The sequence below is a fragment of the Orcinus orca genome, chromosome 20, assembly GCF_937001465.1.
Source record: "Orcinus orca chromosome 20, mOrcOrc1.1, whole genome shotgun sequence".
Lineage (NCBI taxonomy): Eukaryota > Metazoa > Chordata > Mammalia > Artiodactyla > Delphinidae > Orcinus > Orcinus orca.
The window spans coordinates 17,757,535-17,777,161 of record NC_064578.1 but is presented as its reverse complement, the minus strand read 5'-3'; the positions used below and the strand labels follow the sequence as shown (position 1 = coordinate 17,777,161).

The following is a 19,627-nucleotide window of genomic DNA, read 5'->3' as shown; positions in this document are numbered from 1 at the left end:
GGATTTGGGCAACCACATAGGTGGCAGAAACAAAGTTTACACCCACGTTTCCTGATTCCTGACTTCCCAGTGCTCTTTCGGTGACTTTGCAGCGGTCTCTAAGGGATGTGTTTGACAATATAATGGGAGTCTATGAAATGAGCACATGAGGGCTGCTCTCGGTTTTGTTTGCTTTGAACCAGAAACACGTATTTATTCTTAATACTTGATAAAAAAAAATATATATATGTATATTTGTTTATTTATTTTGGCTGTACCAGGTCTTAGTTGGGGCATGGGATCTTTGTTGTGGCATGCGGGATCTTTAGTTGCAGCATGTGAACTCTTAGTTGCAGCATTCATGCGGGATCTAGTTCCTTGACCAGGGCTTGAACCTGGGCCCCCTGCATTGGGGGCACAGAGTCTTACCCACTGTGCCACCAGGAAGTCCTATTCTTAATACTTTTGACCATTTTGATTCCTCTGGGTTTTTCCTTTCTTCTTAAATTCAAATTTCCAGTCAATCTTTCCAGAGAAACTCAGTCCTCCAGACACTGAAGACAGATGCTGAACAAGCCAATATAATAAAATCAAATCTTCTATTGTTCAGTCTGCTCTCCCTTCCATGGCTGAAGTTCTGTGATTCTGTTCAGTTAATTTGCATTGATTGATAACTTCTAGCTTCAGCTTTTTTTTTAAAGAAAAAATGAAAATAGGGCATTGTAACTTCCCCACAAAAGTAGAACTTTTGAGAAAGTAAACAGCAGTCAGTCTGCTTTGTTCATTCATTTTTTTTTTTTCTTTTTGCGTTACGCGGGCCTCTCACTGTTGTGGGCTCTCCCATTGCGGAGCACAGGCTCTGAACGCGCAGGCTCAGCGGCCATGGCTCACAGGCCCAGCTGCTCCGCGGCATGTGGGATCCTCCCGGACCGGGGCACGAACCCGCGTCCCCTGCGTTGGCAGGCGGACTCTCAACCACTGCACCACCAGGGAAACCCCATTCATTCTTTGATTCAGTTAATCAGTCACCAAAAAATTTACCAAGTACCTACTGATTGCCGCTCTGCTTGGTTTACAAATACAGAAATGATTAAGAATCAGCTGCTACCTGATTCCCAGTGAAGCAAACAAAGAGTTACAATAGAGCATTATTCATAGTTAAGAGTACCAAGAAACATGCCTCTCTTACTTGTTAGAACACCAGTCCTCTAAGTTTAGATGAAGGATCGAGAGGCTTAACCACAGAGGCCTCTTCTCAGGGCTGGATCTGTACTAGAAAGCCAAGATGCATTCATAAATGAATGTGGAAATCCCCAGAAAGGAATGAGGAAATCCCCAGGTTCCCAGTGGGGTCATTGGTACCCATGTGTCTCCTTGACTAATCTTTTCTGAGCCGTTTTGGTTTTCCTAGATCCATACAGGCCTCTTATTTTGCCCCTCAGTCCTGTCCTACACATTTATACTGGAAAAGCCACAGGTAGTTACAGAAATTCCACTTTTCTTCAAAGCACCATTTCACTTACTCTCAGAGAGGCTTTTTCACACCAAAGAATTAAAAAGGTACCTTGAGAGTCTGTCTATACCTTCCCTGCTTCAGCTTTCCCATCTCTTGGTATTTTGTTTGGTTATCCCTAGTTGTACAGATACCTCAAGTAAACTTGAGTTACCAGAAAACCTTTCAGCTAAACAGGATTTCATCTTTTGAGTATTAATTTGAGAACTGATGGAACAGAAAGCTCCTGAGGATGGGTTAGAAATTTGTTACATCTTGGTCAAGTTGAAGATTCAACGTTTCAAAAATTTTGGGGTGGGATGCTTCATTTTTTTCAACTAGTCTTACCTCTTAATGGCTGAGGTACCAGAAAAGTATAGAAGACCATGAGCAAACTTGCAGTCAAGTCAGGGAATGCTGGAGTAGATAGGAAAGAGTTTTAAAGCTTGATTAATCCAACCTCTTTATTTTCCAGATAAGGAAACTAAGACTCAGAGAAGTCAATTGATTCATGTTAAGTCTCTCAACTGCTCAGTGGAATTATTTACAGACAACCCTATGTGAAACATGCACGATAGTTATACTGCTAAAAAAAGGAGACTTCCAAATGATATGGAACATCTTTACAACAGGTAGAAATAATATATCAAGTATTAGATTGTGTTTCAGAAGTTGAATCTCTACCCCACTTTGCCTCCTAGTGAGCAGGGAAGACCCCCTACTAGAAAGAGACTGCACATAAGCAGAGTCCAAAGAAATTCCACAACACTTGGGTGTTAGGGCCCAGAGGCGGGGCAGGCAGGCCCTCCCCTCAGTGGGGCAGGAACAACTTACCTATTGTGCCTTCACTGCTTCTTCAGTCGGTACTGTCACCAGCCTAGTGTGCAGGAAACTGAGAGGAACTAGCCCCAACAGTTTTTTCCGTATGTGGTATGACTTCATTGGAAGATTCTTTTTTTCTGGGGTATTTGGTCATTGTCAGTGCTGGCACCAAGAGATCACAGTGCAGCATTGACTGAATCAGTCCAGCCTCCCATGTCCCTTTATGGGTCACTAAACTCCAGATACAAGTCAATGATGTGGGGCAATCCACATTAAGGGAAAAGTGACCAGATTCCACTTTGGGAGTATAAGCAGCGGGTAATGTTAGATGTCAGGTGCAGACCAAACTGTTAACCTGCATCTGAGTTTAATGTGAGGCAAGAGATTAGAAGGAGGGGACTGTCATTGGAAAGAACTGGCTAAACTGTGACCCTGGAGAGCTACTGGAAGACTTGGTAGAAAGGAGCTATATAAGACTCTCAGTAGGAGGAAGAGGAGGCTGCACAGGAGTGCTGTCCATGGTGCCACTGGGAACTTCAGCCCTACTTGGCAGAGGTCACAGGAATAGGGTCATTAATAGTCTGACAAGCTGGGATCCACTGAATCTGAGGGGCTACAGCAGGGATAAAGTTAGGGATTGAAGAAATAAAAATATCATTATGTACAGGAGGAGGTTAGTATTGGGAGGCCATGGGGTACATGCTTTGCTCTTTTTTACATTGTGGTAAAATAGACATAACATAAAATTAACATTTTAACCATGTTAAAGTGTATAATTCAGTGGCATTTACAGTGTTGCACAGCCATCATCACTGTTGTTCCAGAACTTTTTCATCACTCCAAATGGAAACCCCATACCCATTAGGCATTCAGTCCTCATTTCTTCCTCCCTTCAGCCCTGACAACTGCTAGTCCACTTTCTTTCTCTATGGATTGTGCATGGATTTTATGTCAGACAGATCTGGGTTCATCCTGGCCCTGTCATTTACTGACAGTTTACCTTTGCTCAACTAACATAGCTTTTCTGATCCTCAGTTTTCCAAAGTTTTAGAATAAGAATAAAATGTTTAACTTGCAGGACTCTTGGCGAGAATTGATTGTATATTAAATGTTTAGCTGAATACCTGGTTCATTCTTAAGTGGACATGCAATAAGTGGTAGTTATTGTTTGCTTTATAAAAGCAGTAACAGTGGGGTTCTTTTATTATTATTTTTTAATTTATTTTTGGCTGCGTTGGGTCTTTGTTGCTGTGTGCGGGCTTTCTCTAGTTGTGGTGAGCGGGGGCTACTCTTCATGGCGGTGCGTGGTCTTCTCATTGTGGTGGCTTCTCTTGCTGTGGAGCATGGGCTCCAGGCGTGCAGGCTTCAGTAGTTGTGGCACGCGGCCTCAGCAGTTGTGGCTCGCGGGCTCCAGAGCGCAGGCTCAGTAGTTGTGGTGCACGGGCTTAGTTGCTCTGCGGCATGTGTGAATTTCCCAGACCAGGGCTTGAACCCGTGTCCCCTGCATTGGCAGGTGGATTCTTAACCACTGTGCCACAGGCAAGTCCCCCAGTGGTGTTCCTTTAAATTGTGTACAACTGCGTTTAAACGGCTTATTCACCAAAAACTCAGGTAACACAACTTAATCATCTACTCTTACAGGTGCTGAAGTAGGGAACTTGACTTTTGCATGCCAGGCTAGTTAAAGAGGTCAGAGACTTATATATTTAAGAACTGATTATGTGTTACAAGCTCTAAAATGCTTTTGGAATTTATAGGAGAAAAGTCATTAATGGTGGTTAGATGCTTAATGAATATTTGAATTAGAGAATGAACGAACAGTTCGACAGTGAAATGATACAGCAGGCCTATGGAAGAGGTAGAACTTGAGCTGGGTCCGTTTAATAAGTACTACTGCCTGTCTTTCATCTATAAAGTGCAATCTTGTCGTTAGGATGCAGAGTAATCCATGAGGTGGATAATAGAACTGGATTTTGATGATTGTTTATAGATGGCCAGTCCAAAATTTTTGGAAATAGATACACTTCCGTTAAGGATGTTTAAAGAGAAGTAGATTAGGGCTCACTCCAAGGAGGAATTTTAACTGTTAATGTTGGAAGGGAGGTGACAATCCTGTATGTGTCAAGCAGAGGCCATTCAAGTTCTTTGAGCTCTCATAGAGAAAACTCATTGATCAGTTTGAGCCAAAGGAGACTTTAAATCTTTCCACTTTGAAAAAAAAATTTCTCTATTCTTAATCTGTGAACTTAATGGATTATTGGTGAATTGATAAGAGTTATTCTTAATTTCTCCCTCTTTCCGCACGCTCTTCCCCTCATCACTCTCTATCCCTTTAAACTTGTTTTTCTTCTAGCACTTGTCACTGTCTGATATTATATATTTGTTTATTTTCTGTCCCCTCACTAGAATGTATGCTCCTTTGAAGCAGATAATTTGTTTCCCACCGTATCCGCAGAACCACAGACGTGTCTGGCACACAGTTGGCACTCAGTAAACATACGCTGAACCTTTACATAAAAATGAATCACATATGTATATGTATAAATAGCTGTGCAGTTTTTTTGTATTCCTTGTAAGAAAATACAGAAAAGTACAAGAAGAGAATTAAAAAATTGGAGTTTATCAACAACAGCATACACCTCTGAGAAAGGTGCTTGATTTGAATTCATGTTAAAGTTTGAAGTGCTTTAGCCCAGTAAATCATAAAGATTTAGCTTCATTGGTTTGTTTGTTTGTTTGTTTTTTTGTACTAAAGATGCTGGTAAGGAAGGATGGCTCCTTAGGGATTACCTCTGGAACACACAATCCAGAGGCAAACAGTAGGCCCTTACGTTATCTGGGGGAATCTCTTTTTTACCTCCTGTAATTGGTGATATCATAATTAGCCCCACATATTATTTCTGAACACTGCCATACAGTGCTGCACCTCATTTAGGTGGGCTTATGGAGGTTAGATCATGCACAGGAAGCTGGCTCCTTCGTTATCAGGCTCCACAGAGGAGTTGGGAGGCTTAAGGAGTGTGAAAAATTAGGTTTGATTTAAAGGGACAGGGTTCTCTAGAAAAGCACAGAGATTTTTCCAGCTTGTGCCTCCATGACCTTTAGTTTCCCATAAACATCATTGATTTCTACCTCAATGGTCTTTCTGTAAATTAGAGCCTCTTGACGTTTCCCTTTCCTTGTCCTTTAAAATAGGTCTGCTAATACAGACTTCGTGAGATAGTTATAATTTCAATGTGCAAACTCTTTAAAAAATCTAACATAGTACTCGGGAGATAAAAATCCCAGCATAGTTTCTGGAACACATATTAAGTGTGTAATCATTGTCAGATCCTCTTTCTTCTTTTATTATTATTATTGTCTATACCATCAAGTTTTAGTTAATTTATTAGAACAGAATTGCATTTTAAAATCCTATTGTGGGGACTTCCCTGGTGGTCCAGTGGTTAAGAATCCACCTGCCAATGCAGGGGACACGGGTTCAATCCCTGGTCCAGGAAGATCACACATGCCGTGGAGCAACTAAGCCCATGCGCCACAACTACTTAGCCTGTGTTCTAGAGCCCACGAGGCAGAACTACTGAGCCCGCATGCTGCAACTACTGAAGCCTGCACGCTCATGCTCTGCAACAAGAGAAGCCACCGCAATGAGAAGACCACGTACCACAATGAAGAGTAGCCCCCGCTCGCTGCAACTAGAGAAAGCCCACGCGCAGCAACGAAGACCCAACGCAGCCATAAATAAATAAATAAATAAATAACAGTAAGCTTGTAGAATTTTAAAAAATAAAGTGAAATAAAATCCTATTGTGTTTGATTGGAGTTTTGAATAGCATTTTGGCACTTCATAAGATACTTTAAATTATCCACCTTGAATAATAATAATATTAACATTAATCTTATTATTATTGGTTTGTTTTATTTTTCCTGTTAGATCACAAGCAATGAGAGAGAACAATTCTTGTTCACTTTTATATTCACTACAGTGCTTAGAACAGTACTTTGATTCCAGTAGATTCAGAAGAGTTTGTTGAATCCTTTTTAAAAGGTACAAATAAAACAGTTAACATAGTTATTGTTAATAAACATCAGAATCCTCACACACTTAACCCTGTGAAGCCAGTGCAGATCTAGGTGCACATTTATTGAACTGGAGAGAATAGGACATGCCCATGTGACAGTTACATCTTAAGAATGACAAATCTAGAGCAAGCTGTGTTTTGCTTTGTTTTCTTTCAAATCTAGTCTTAAGCTTTTCTATTTGGTGGTCATTGCTTGTTAGTTTCTAATAGCAGGGCCTTTAGCAGTAAGATAATTATTGTATTGATGAATAATAGGTGAAGAGACTCTTGAGGTAGTCAGAAGTAGGAAAGGAAGGGGTCAGAAAATGGGTTCACCTACCTGGTTCACCCAGCAGCTCTTAAGGCTGCACGCATGAAAGAGCAATGCTCCCTTTTTAGTCTTCCTTTGATGCAGCCTGTCTGCTAATCCCAGATGGTTTCCTTAGGCTTAGAGCTACAGTTGTTCACCTCAGGGCTAGAGTGTTGCTTAAGATAAGCCTCCAAGCCCTGCTAATTCGTGTATGGTGTTTGATTCCCATTGCTCCGGCCTCGCACTCAGTGTACCACCATTTCCTTTTCCCTAGGTGTACGTGGTCGGGAATGAACCTTTAACAGTTTTGGTGGATTCCCTGCTTCCTGTCCTGGGAGTGCTCTTTTCTCTCTACTGTTTTACCAAGCACAGTGTGTCTCACATAAGGTAAGCAATCTAGAGAACCTTATTGTTTGTAAATACTGAAGTCTTTCTTGTATGTTGTTCTTATTTTGAATATGACTTATGCCACTTTATAATTTTTTTTTCTTTCAAAGTCAGGAGAACATTTGACAGTCCTCTAGAAAAGAAAGAGAGCTTTGCAGATTGCACGGGATTGGATCTAGTGTTTAGAATGACTTTCCTCAGCCTCTTAGACATCAGAAATGAAATCTGTTTACACGTATGAACATGCCACTGTTTGATCAGTGAGAAATACTGGAATTACATGTCTAGGGAGGAGGAAATAGAGGTTGGATCATAAATACCTTGTGAGTAGTTAGAAATCAAGCTGGGGAAATCTGGATCTGAATGTGGCACTCTGTAATTTAGGCTTGGATTTGGTGTTAGTGCTGTACAGTGTTGTTGAGAATGAAGGGATTCCTTAGTCATCCAGAAAATAATCTTTTGTATTGGAATTTAAGTAGGACTCATTTTGTATCAGCTCTGTTTTCACAGTGATTTACATTGTTTCTTCCTCCTTCTAAGACTTTAACTGGAAGTTTGAGATTGACAAATACACACTACTATATATAAAATAGATAATAAGGACCTATTGTATAGCACAAGGAACTCTACTCAATACTCTCTAATGGCCTATATGGGAAAAAAATCTAAAAAAGAGTGGATGTATGTATTTGTATAACTGATTCAGTTGGCTGTACACCTGAAACTAACACAACATCATAAATCAGATATACTCCAAGAAAAATTTAAAAAAAAAAGATCCTACAGAATTCTGATTTTCGGTGTTTGGAAATCTGCCACATGTAATCTCATATTCAGTAATAGTATCTTCTTCATAGTGTTATTATGAAGACTAACTATGCATTGAAGTGTTTAGCACTGTCCCTGGCAAATAATAAGCTCAATAAATAGTCACTATCATCATTAAGTGATAAAGCGAAGTACTCAGTCTTGCATATTATTTGAAGCTTACATATTGCCTTTAACTCTCTAGCTTTTGGTCAGTCGATCACTGAAGCCCACAGACATGAGGGAAGTGACAAGAGAAAGTGCAGTGGAAGATGGAGGCTATAAATATGTGCATTTGGCTTCAAAACACCATTCCTATAATAACTCTTGTTTTAGTTTTGAAGCCCAAGTCCTCACAGCACTATCATGTCCTCATCAAAGACTGAGAAGGAAGAAGCAAACGTTTATTCCATTCCTGTCCTAGTTGATTGGCACGGATAAGAGGGGATAAGGAATCAGCAAGAATTTGTTGTTGTGCTGTTTCTTGGTCTCCAGTTATTGGTCCCCGTCTTAGATGGTTTGATCACTGTAAACTTTTCTTTCACAGTGCCTGATTCAAAGGCAATGAGTTCATTTGGAATAAAAAAAAATCATGTGGGGCTCATGTGTCGTATCAGGGCTGCTTCTACAACCAGAGATTAGTCAGTCACTCACTGAATTTCAGGATATTTGCATTCTGAAATTCACAAGAAGCATAGTTTCCACTCCTGTACTTCAGTAGTACTAGATGATTGTGCCAGCCTTTAGAATGCATGGAACCTGACTTTTATTCTTTCTTTTTTTTATGTTAGCTCGTTAAATGTGTAGAGTAAGATGACAAGCTCATTTATAACTGCTTTTTTCTGCCAGGTCACTTTGCCAAGAGATCTTATTATGGATGCTGGGGAAACTGGAGAGGAAAAAGGCAATTACTAGCCTGAAAGGATTTGCAGGGTTGGACAAAACTGTGCCCTCTCTCCATTCTCTGTGCCACTTTAGAGCTGCCACTCAAGGTGGCATCATGATTACCATCAAAGAGGCCGTTTGGTGAGTCCACCCATCCTTTGCTGTCTCTCTTCAGATTTAATTGTACTCGAAAGGCCATTCTGTGACTCGTCCACTAAGGGGCGCTGATAGAAAGGAAACCAGAAACTCAAGCAGCTTGAGGTGCTGCTATTTATTGATATCTCTAAGTGAAATGTGAGCCTTAAATGATCCTCCAGGTTTTTCCTAGATGCTAGCTAATAGGTGCAATTTACTGGAGCCTCACAGCTCTGCATCACAACAAGCCCACTTACTTCACAAAGTCTTTGCCAGTGAATCAGAGTAAAGGGCAGACACATATTCACCCTCAACACCATAACAATCCAGTTCTCCCTCTGACACTCAGAATGGTATATGTGTGTTCAGAGTCAGACTAAATCCTAAGGGAAATTGTCTCAAAGCTCTCTTTTATGGTAATTTTATGATGGGGGGTTTGTTTCTCCTAGGGGTTGTTTAGAAGGCGGCTAACAAGTGTTAGTGGAACGGATAATTTTATTTCTCCTACATCTCACAAGTGTATTTTAAATTATTTCCGTTTTCTAGGTGATGTGTAGATGTTATTACCTACGAACATAAGTTCTTGTGTTTTTTTTTGTTTTTTTGTGGTACGTGGGCCTCTCACTGTTGTGGCCTCCCCCGTCGTGGAGCACAGGCTCCGGACGCGCAGGCTCAGTGGCCATGGCTCACGGGCCTAGCCACTCCGCGGCATGTGGGATCTTCCCGGACTGGGGCACGAACCCGTGTCCCCTGCATCGGCAGGCGTACTCTCAACCACTGCGCCACCAGGGAAGCCCCATAAGTTCTTGTTGATCAGAGTCCATGTAATATTTAACTGGTGGCAGCTACTCAGATGTCACATCACATTCAAAGTGCTGCTATTTGTTAAAGTGTTTAAATTTAACTATTTAAGTTCATGGTTAATTTGGTTAAGTTTTAAAACACTTATTCAATATGAGAGTCTTGAGGAAAATAGAAAAAACACATTGATTGAAAACAGAATTATCAGTACAAACTTAAGCTACTAATTTACTGAGAGTTGTTGAGCATTAGTAGGTTTTGCGGTTATAACTATGCCTCCAAACTGAAAGAGCTTAATATTTTTTGGCATGTTTATTTAAAAACCCCTCGGAATAGTTTATCCTGGGACCAATTTAGGGACTAGATAGAGAATTTTATAGTATGTGACTTTTCAGCAGTTCAAACTTATTGCTGACTTAACAAGTCTTTATGGAAATATGTCAAAATCAATAGTTCTTATTGAAACTACAGTTTCTCTTCTTGGTAGGAAAAAAAGTGAATAGGCAGTGATTGAATGGATCTCCATACACTGCCAGAAGCAATGGATCCTTAACCTGGGGTCTGTACATGGACTTCTCAGAATCTATAATCCCCTTGAAATTATACACAAATTTTTTTATATGCAAACATGGATTCTTTTCTGAAAATAGGGTCCGTAGCTTTCATTAGGTATTGAAGACGCTCCATGTCTCCAAGACGTTGACACCATACCAGAGAAATGTGTGTGTATGTTTGTGTATGTGTGTGTGTGTGTGTGTGTGTGTGTGATTTTATGATTTGTTCTAAAGATCCTGCTCATGGTGCTAGTCCCCCAAGGGCAGGGTCCATATCACCGCCTGGTCTTTATCACCACTTACCTTTCACTCTACCATTCTGCCCAGCAGCACCAATAATCAATAAGAAGTTTGATTACAGAAACTCTAAAAGAGCAGCTTAGATTTCATGATCTTTGGATCCAGAATTTTTACCTTTCTGGAACTCAGTATAACTATTTGGAATTGACTCTTTCATTGAAATTTTAAGAATGAATAACATAATGCTTCTTAAGGTAGTTGTTGTCATGTCTTTTTTTTTAAAAGAATACTTGAATACAGTACTTCATTTTGACAGTTGGGGTGGTTCACAGAAGCTTAGAAGCTATTTCAGCTTTTCTTCTAACATAAAACGTGGTGGAGATAACATGATTGATCTGAAGGACTCTGGAAGATTCTAGGATAATATAGGAAGTAATTCTAAGCGTAATTTCTAGGTTATTCATTCTACTAAAGGAGTATAAAGGCTATGCTATTAAGTGAACTGGCAGATTGGGACATACTGCCCAGTTAGACGGTTTGCCAAATTAACTGTAATAATTGTATTTTCAATGAAATGAAGCAGCATCTGTCATTTTTTTCTCAATTTAATCTGAAAGAAATTTTATTCTTTTTTTTTTTAATTAACCACTTTATTTTATTTATTTTTGGTTGTGTTGGGTCTTCGTTGCTGCGTGCGGGCTTTCTCTAGCTGCGGCAAGCGGGGGCTACTCTTTGTTGCAGTGCACGGGCTTCTTATTGTGATGGCTTCTCTTGTTGCGGAGCATGGGCTCTAGACGTGCGGGCTTCAGTAGTTGTGGCACATGGGCTCAGTAGTTGTGGCGCACGGGCTTAGTTGCTCCGCGGCATGTGGGATCTTCCCGGACCAGGGATTGAACCTGTGTCCCCGGCATTGGCAGGCAGATTCTTAACCACTGCGCCACCAGGGAAGTCCCAGAAATTTTATTCTTTCATCACAAAAGTAATACACGTTCTTTGTATAATACAAAAAAGCATAAAGAGAAAAACAAAAATCAACCGCTATCCTAATCACTGTTTACATTTTAGTGTTTTGGTGTATCTTCTGTACCTTTGTATTTATTTACATGATGCAGTATAAGAATACTATATATTGGCTTTTATACTTATCCAATGAATGAAAGCTAGAAGCCATAGTACCTCATGAGAATTTTCTTGAAACTTTTTGCAGAAATCATGGCACCGTTTTTGATAACTTAGCCACATTTTATTACTTGGAAATTTGGCCGCCTCAGTTTTCTGCGCCTTTATGCATTTTCATAACTCAACAATTGGTTCACTGAGATTGACTGAATCTCTTCCTATGAAGATCATGTCTTTTTCCACTGCCCATAACCCTTAGTGGCTCACTGAAAAAAGGTCCAAGTTCCTTTGAATGGCATCCAAGGCTCTCTGTGATCTGCCCTTGCTTTTCAGCCTTCTCTTTCTCTTCTTTTCGTCAGGAACCAGAATATCTGCAGAAACCTATAGTTTAATTCCTCCTTGCTTTTGCAACTTATTGAAATAATAGTAATTCTTCAACGTCCATCTTAAAATGAATCTTCCCCATTTGAGCAAATGACTATGTAGGACATGATAGCCTAGCTTCTGAGAATAAATACCTTTTCAGCATGGAGAAACAGGAAAATAATTTAAACAAATTTTTTAGCTCTTTATAATGATCTACTGTATGGAAATAGCATGTTGCTTTAAAAGATTATTAATGGGGTTTCCAAAAAAATAGTTTTCTCTGGGTGATAAATCTTACCCTGCATTGCAGTGATGAAGATGAAGATGAAGCCCTATACCAGAAGGTGTCCTCAGAGCAGTGCCAGGTAGAGCACCTTGGGGACTTGCTGTCCCACTGCCAGGAATGTGGTTTGGCAGGTGACTTCTTCATCTTCTGCCTGAAGGTAAGAACTAAGTATAGTTCATGATGAGCTTTATTCTAGGATAGTACCAGGAGCCCCTTTGAATTTTCAAGGCAGTCATAATTTTAGGTCCTAAAATTAGGTCTTAATTTAGGAGAAATAGAGGACATAAGGGTAATTCATTTTTTAGTAGCCTTTGGTTTGGTCAAAAAGAAATTTACCTTCAGCAGTACACATATGATTGAACGACTTTCCAAGATAATCTGCACTGAAATTTTAGAGATGACCAAAGTAGAGCTGTTGATCTATTAAAGGGTTAATCTTTGCTCTGTGTTGACAGTAAGAACTCTTTGGAAGTTAATAGTAGGTTTTACAGCTGTAGAGTAATCCCTTATCCTTTCTGACTATTGTTTTGTCAGGTATTTGCAAAGGAGATTTAGCAGTTCTGCCTCTCTCATTTCATTTTGTAGCCATTTGAAACCTTTTCCGGGTGTGTTTCTTAGCCTGGTGGTTGTGCTTCCTTTTGCCCTAATCTCCCACAGTAATTTATGCCCCATACTGTTACTCCTTGTTTGTACTGCTAGCGACCATAAGCCGATATCTCTGATTCCCTGTCCATCTCTGCCTTCTTTAGTATTTTCCCTAAATAAAGTGTCAACTCTAAGAGAATGTCTGTGGAGTTTAAGGTTGGTGTGGGTGTGGGAGAATGCAAGGAGGGAATCGGGGCTAACGTTCCTAGAATTGAAGTGGGTGATACTTTTTCGATGTTTCTCACCTCCCATGTTCACATTCATCCCCCTGCCCAGCCATTCACTGTAAATAACATTCCAAGAAAATACCCTCTTAATTGGATAATTTCTTTAAAATTTGTTTAAAAAACAAAAAGTCAAAGGGCTTTGCTCTAAACCAAGGTTCTTCTGCCTTGGTACTATTGACGTGTTGGCCTGGATAATTTTTTCTTGGGGTGGGGGCTTCCTGTCCATTGTAGGAAGTTTAGCAGCATCCCTGACCTCTACTCACTAGATGTCTGTGTCACCTCCCAATTATGACAACCAAAAATGTCCCTAGATATTGCTGTGTGCCCCCTGGGGAGCAAAATTGCCCAGAAACAGTTGAGGACCACTCCTCTAAACTGTCAATTACTAAGGTAAAGCATGAATTCTTAAGGAAGCTAAGGTTTTCCTTTCCCAAGGAAATTTACAGTGTGAAAGCTAGGGAAAAGCTTACAAAACCCACAGTAATGAATTATCTATTAGTAGAAGTTTAGTTCTAAATATCTTAGGGAAAAAGAGGTGTGGTGCTGAAAGCATGTAATAGTCTCTAAAAAAGGTTTGGAAATGTTATATGACCCCAGTTCAAGGGAAGCTAGTGGTAGAGATCATAAAAATAGTGATAAAGTAAGTAGTCTGTCAAATTAGTTCTTTGTGTGTATGTATGTTTTTTATTATGAAGTTTAAAATTTTCATATACCTGGTATCATGATTTATGTATTATTCTGCAACTTACATCTTCCATTCAACCGTGTTTTTGAGATCCCTCTATATTGATGTTCATATAGATCTAGTTCATTTATCTCACCTGCTGCAATGTAATAAATACATCACAATTTATGCTTATTGCTGTACATTTAAGTTGTTTCCAGTTTTTGGCTATTGTACATAATGCTGTAATGAAAACAGACTGGTTCTCTATATACACATTTCAAACAGAGTTTTCTAGCTATTTTTGAAATCCTTAGTTGTACAGGATTTTTTTCTCTTTTTCTTTTCTCCCACACTGATAGGAGTTGACTCACATGGCTGTGGAAGATGAAGCAGAGTTAAAATCAAAGCCCTTCTCCAGCAAAAACCTCTTGGAATTAGAGCAGCACCAGACTCTTCTTGTGGAAGGTCAGGAGCGGAAGCTGCTGGTCCTCCAGCTTACGGCTGTTCTGTGTGAGAGAATGTCTGAGCAGATATTCACAAACATCAATCAGGTCAGTGACGGCCACATGCCGGTTCCCAGCCTGGTGGTATTTGTCTATTTCGGTTTCTTTCATTCTTTCCCCAAAATGTTCAAAGAGATGTTTACTCAGAGTGTGGTTTGATGACACCTGCATCAGTGTTACCTGGAATTCAGGTTAAACGTAAATTACTGAGCCCACACCAGGCTAAGAAAATCAGTACTTTCATAGGTCCTGAGAATCAGCATGTTTAACAAGCTGCTGAGGTGATTCTCATGCACATGAAACTGAGAATTATTTAAAATATTTATATATCACAGTGGTTTTCAACTTTTGGTACAAATAAAATTGTCTGGGATCTTTTTCCTAATACTGATGCCTAGCCCACTTTTAGAGATTCTGATTCAGCATGGCTGCATTAGAGCCTGGGCATATGTATTTTTTTAAGCTCCATGGATGATTCTAATGTGCATTAAAAGTTGAGAGTGATTAAAACTCAAATTTGAAAAAAAAAATCACTAATGATAAGATCACCTTGAATTGTATAGGTCCTCTAACTGACAGCTTATCTCCACAACAGCCTGTGAAGTGTTGAGTGTTTGTTTTGTTTTGTTTTGCCTGTGAAGTTTTCAGATTTTTTTTTTTTTTTTTTGGCTGTCATTAGCAGAAATTTTACTTCCAAGCTCTTCAAAGGTTATAACAAGCACAAATAAAGTGTTCTTTTAAGTGTCCCAAATTAAATCAAAGGCACATCATCAAAGTAAAACACTTATGACATTGAGTATTCATTTAGGTTGTAATATTTTCACATCACTTTTTTTTAAAATCATTTGTAATATTCTGTAGATCACATTTAAACATTGTTTTAAAGACATGAAATAATTTAGTATTTTTTTAAAGTAAAACCACCATTATAAAATAGAGGAACTTAAGAAGACAAAGATCAAATCTGCTTCATATACAGGATGGGTCAATCTAATACACAATACAACATTAGTCCTTTCAAACAAGTTTGCTAAGAAACAGCTCCCCTGTTTAGTGTTAAAAATAAAACAGTCTTCTTATTTAGAAAAATCAAGATATCATTTGATTAATACAGCCCATTCTTCCCCCAATTTTATACTTGCTTGTCTTCATTTAGAAATTATAAATTCATGAGAAAAGAACAAATTTTGTTATGGTATAAAAATCTTAGTCGGGAACAACAAATTACAAATATTTAATTGTTTTTGACAAACAATACTGTTTTCCTTCCCAAAATGTAAACATCTAGTAAATAAAACATATGTAACATTCCAAGTATAGAAACACTTAATGAAAGAGGTGTATTTTGGTATATTTGGTGGTAAGGTTTTTGTTTAAATATAAAGCACTTCAGCAAAGAACCAGGCCATTATTATTTAAAATCTACTCCTTCACTCAGTTTCCTTGAGTAGAAACTCATAAATTTCTGTAGAATTTTGGCTAAAGGACCAGGCCACAGGAAAGGTCCTGTGAAATATCTAAAAGTCATTTGGCTGGAGAAGTGTGTTCATGAGATTTGGAGGCAGTCATTCATCACTTGGTGCTTGAAAGCATTCCTCAGTGGACTTCTTCCCTACAGTCTTCAGAGTAAAGCACAGGATCTGGGCTCCCGAAAGAGGTTGCTTCTGGCTGGAACACCTACCAGCAGGGCTTCGTTGCAGCCATTCTGCATGCAGTACTGTTGAAGCTCTGCAGCCGCCTGAGAGACCTTGATCCTCTCCACGCCGGCCTCCAGCTTGAGCTGCTCCACCAGGCGCTGCAGGGTGCTCACGCTGGCCCCCAGATTTTTTTTTTAATGCTTTCAGAGTAGAGTAACTATGTGAATCAGTGCCTGAATTTAATGGCTCAGACATTATTTTTACCAGCTTTTTTAAAAAATAGGAAATAAAAGTATTAAAGTATAGGCAGTGTAGTCATTATATTTTACCACTTTACCACAGTTAGTTGTTGCTCGGTTGGTGAATAGTCAATTGTAAGATGGTATGATTGTCACGCTTAAATCTGACTCTCCAGCTCTTTGTATCATCGTCATTGTCATCTGCCTTCCGGTGTTGCTAAGCAGCATTTCACTACAGCTCCCGCTGAGAAAATTTGCAGCTGCCTGTCAGCTCTGACTTATCGTGCCTGTTTAATGAGAATTATGTTCATTATTTCTTTCCTGGCCTCTTATTCCTTCAGTTCACTGACCCCATATTATTTAGTAGGGTGATTTGTTTCTCCTGTGTTTATTGTATCAGTTCCCTAAAGACTTTTTCATCCAGACTTTATGTTTTTGTCTCAGGATGCTAGTTGGAAAGGAAAATGGTCTAAAAACTGATATGACTTAAGCCTTCCCACTTATCTTCTTTTACTCCTAATTAAGGAACGGTGGTGTTAGGCTGATACAAAAGTGATTTGTCCCATTAAATTATCGTCAGCTGAGGTTAAAACATATCAGGACAAAAAGAAACACACACACAAAAAATTGAACTGCATTTGGTAGTCTTACTGCTAGTGATAATTTTGGTATATTATTTTGAAATACACACGTGTATGGATATGTTATAAGTAATAAATAAGTTATAAGTAGTTTTGTTAACATAATTAGGAAACAAGATTTTCAGCATAAGAAAGAGAGTTATAAACATAAAATTAAAGAACTTGAGTAGGGCTTCCCTGGTGGCACAGTGATTGAGAGTCCGCCTGCCGATGCAGAGGACACGGGTTTGTGCCCCGGTCCAGGAAGATCCCACATGCCGCGGAGCGGCTGGACCCGTGAGCCATGGCCGCTGAGCCTGCGCGTCCGGAGTCTGTGCTCTGCAGCAGGAGAGGCCACAACAGTGAGAGACCTGCGTACTGAAAAAAAAAAAAACTTGAGTAAAACTCCTATAATATTAAGTTCTAACTGGAAGTGTTTATATGAACTCATAATTTATTTTTCTCTTTTTAAAAAGCAGGTATTTTCTAGCTCAGTCCACTGTCAATGCCAAGAAGCAATGACAATCCAGTAGCAAATAACTGTCCCCAGTACCAGATTATAGTTTCTAAATACTATCTCCTACAAAAAGAACACAAAACTCATTGGATTAAAGGTTCATTCGGGTCTAGGGCAGGAATTATACTGTAAGCCTCAGGGCATCTTGAAGCAATCCGAGGTTAACGGGCTCATGTCAGTGGCATTCAGGAGCCAACTTGGAGGGGCTCCTGTTGACCACAGGTAGGACAATTTGAGCATTACAAAGAATAATACCTACAGTGGATTAAAACATGTCAAGTCCCCTCCCACCCCCCCGAAAATCTCTTGTAAGACATGTTTGAGGTTGCTGAGGCATCAGTTCACTATTTTGTAAATTGATAAATGAAGGGAATGAATAAAGCATTTATGTTTCCCGTGTAACTAGTCAACAAAGAAATTTTTTTCTTTGTATAAGAACCACAGCTGAAAAACTCAAAAAGAGAACTAGAAAATTATATTTTGCAATCCCCTAATAACAAAATGGATCTAGGTAACAATCATCAATGTTGCTAAAACCATTAGGGGTACTTTATAATGAATGTATTAGGCCATTTGGCACCCAAACCAACTGTTCCTTTCTTCTCCCAGCATTTTATTACAAAAACTTTCAAATTTGAAAGAATTTTATAGTGAGTACCTGTATACCCACTACCTAGTTTCTACAATTAACATTTTATTATACATGCTTTATCACATATTTATCTATGTTTGCATCTGTCTATACATTTTATTTTTGGTGGATTTCAGGGTTAATGCAAATATCAGTAATGTCAACCTGAATATTTCAACCTGGACCAATTAATCTTTTCTTTATTTATTTAAAAATTTTTTTTTTTATTTTGGACCAGTTAATCTTAACATCACCATGAGAAGCAGACATTATTATGTGCCTCCTCATGTAATGCCATAGGAAGTATGCCATACCACCTGGGAAGGGTTCTTCCCCTCAAAACCCCCAAACAATACAAAACAAACGCCCCAAAATGTGAACCTAAATCTGATCAAGGAAACTCAGGGTAGAGGAGCAAATTAAGTGCCATGAGGAAACAATTAGCCAAATCCATAATGTGGGAAATTCCATAGTACAAATGACCCAGCTTCTTCATCAAATAAATGGCATTAAAGAGAAGCAGGACTGTTGGGGACTTGAGTCATATCAACGAAATGCAGTGTGCGGATCTTGATTCAAACAAGCCAATTGTATGAAGACATTTTTGCGACAGTCATGGACCAGGTATTAGAAGATATAAGGAATTTTTATTGAGTGTAGTCGTGGTATGGTAGTTATATAAAAAACAAATCTTCTTATTTGTTAGAAATGCATATAGAAGAAAAAAAAAGAAATGCATATAGAAGTATTCATGGGTGAAAGATTAAAAATTCAATAAAGTGTGTTGGCAGATGGCATATTAGTATGTGAGGTGATGCAGAGATGAATGAGGCGTGGAACGGTCTGTACTGATACAGAGCCCTGTTCCAATTCCCGAGTTCTTTCATTCCGCAAATATGTATTGAGAGCCTACTATGTGCTACATACTCTTCTGGGTATCAGAGACACGGCAGTGAACAAAACAGACACATATCTGTGCTCTCATGGAGCTTACATTTACATAGAGGGAGAGAGAGACGGTAGAGAGACGGTAAACAAGTAGGCAAAAACACACAGGGCGTTAGATGGTGATAAGTACCAGAGAGAAAAGCAAGGAAAGGGGTGATAAAGGGAGTGTGGTAAGGTAAATAGGGTGGTCATGGAGAAACTCACCGAGAAAGTGACTTTTGAGCAAAGATCTGAAGCAGGGAAGGAGGGAGCTATTGAGATACTTAGGGGAAGAGTGTTCCAGATGAGAGGGAGCATGCCTGGAGTGTGGAGGGATCAGCAAGGGCGCCAGTGTATATGGAGTGGAATGAGCAGATTCCCTTTTTCCTGGTCTTCCAGGAAATGCCACAGTCTGCACCCTTCTGTAACTGGATCTCTGTAATTGGCAGAATAGAAGGGGTTCTACGTGCTGTGGTCTTTTTCATATGATAAAATTTTTTAACATAAGAAACACGTGCTCATTGTAAAAACATTTAAGCAACACAGAAGTACAAATTTTTAAAAAGTAGGGACTTCTGATTAAGATGGTATATTGAACAAAAGTGTTTGTTCCCTCTGGAAACCACAAGGACCAACAGAGCAGGAGAGGAGGAGACACATTAGAGAAGAGAATAACAATATTTGGAAACTGGAAAATAGTAGCTGATTCAGCAACTTCAGAAAATGGAAAGCTAAGTGCCTGCATGGAAGAAGTCAGGAAGCAAAGCACT

The 19,627-nt window shown here is 39.3% G+C and overlaps 2 protein-coding genes across 2 annotated transcripts in view; one reads left to right on the top strand and one right to left on the bottom strand.

The window, feature by feature from the left end:
* The window catches only part of TANGO6 (transport and golgi organization 6 homolog), a 177,481-nt gene that overhangs the window by 39,367 nt on the left and 118,487 nt on the right, over positions 1 to 19,627 (top strand). Inside the window, exons 8-11 of the mRNA XM_033434253.2 lie at positions 6,939 to 7,051; positions 8,708 to 8,884; positions 12,269 to 12,401; positions 14,143 to 14,334. Of these exons, the coding sequence (XP_033290144.1) occupies positions 6,939 to 7,051; positions 8,708 to 8,884; positions 12,269 to 12,401; positions 14,143 to 14,334 (615 nt within the window). The remainder of the gene's footprint in view (positions 1 to 6,938; positions 7,052 to 8,707; positions 8,885 to 12,268; positions 12,402 to 14,142; positions 14,335 to 19,627) is intronic.
* LOC117202637 (guanine nucleotide-binding protein G(I)/G(S)/G(O) subunit gamma-10-like) lies at positions 15,485 to 16,111 on the bottom strand (the record flags this gene model as incomplete). Its single annotated transcript, XM_033434680.2, has 1 exon — positions 15,485 to 16,111. A coding segment is annotated over one exon (204 nt), but the record flags the coding sequence as incomplete, so codon positions are not given.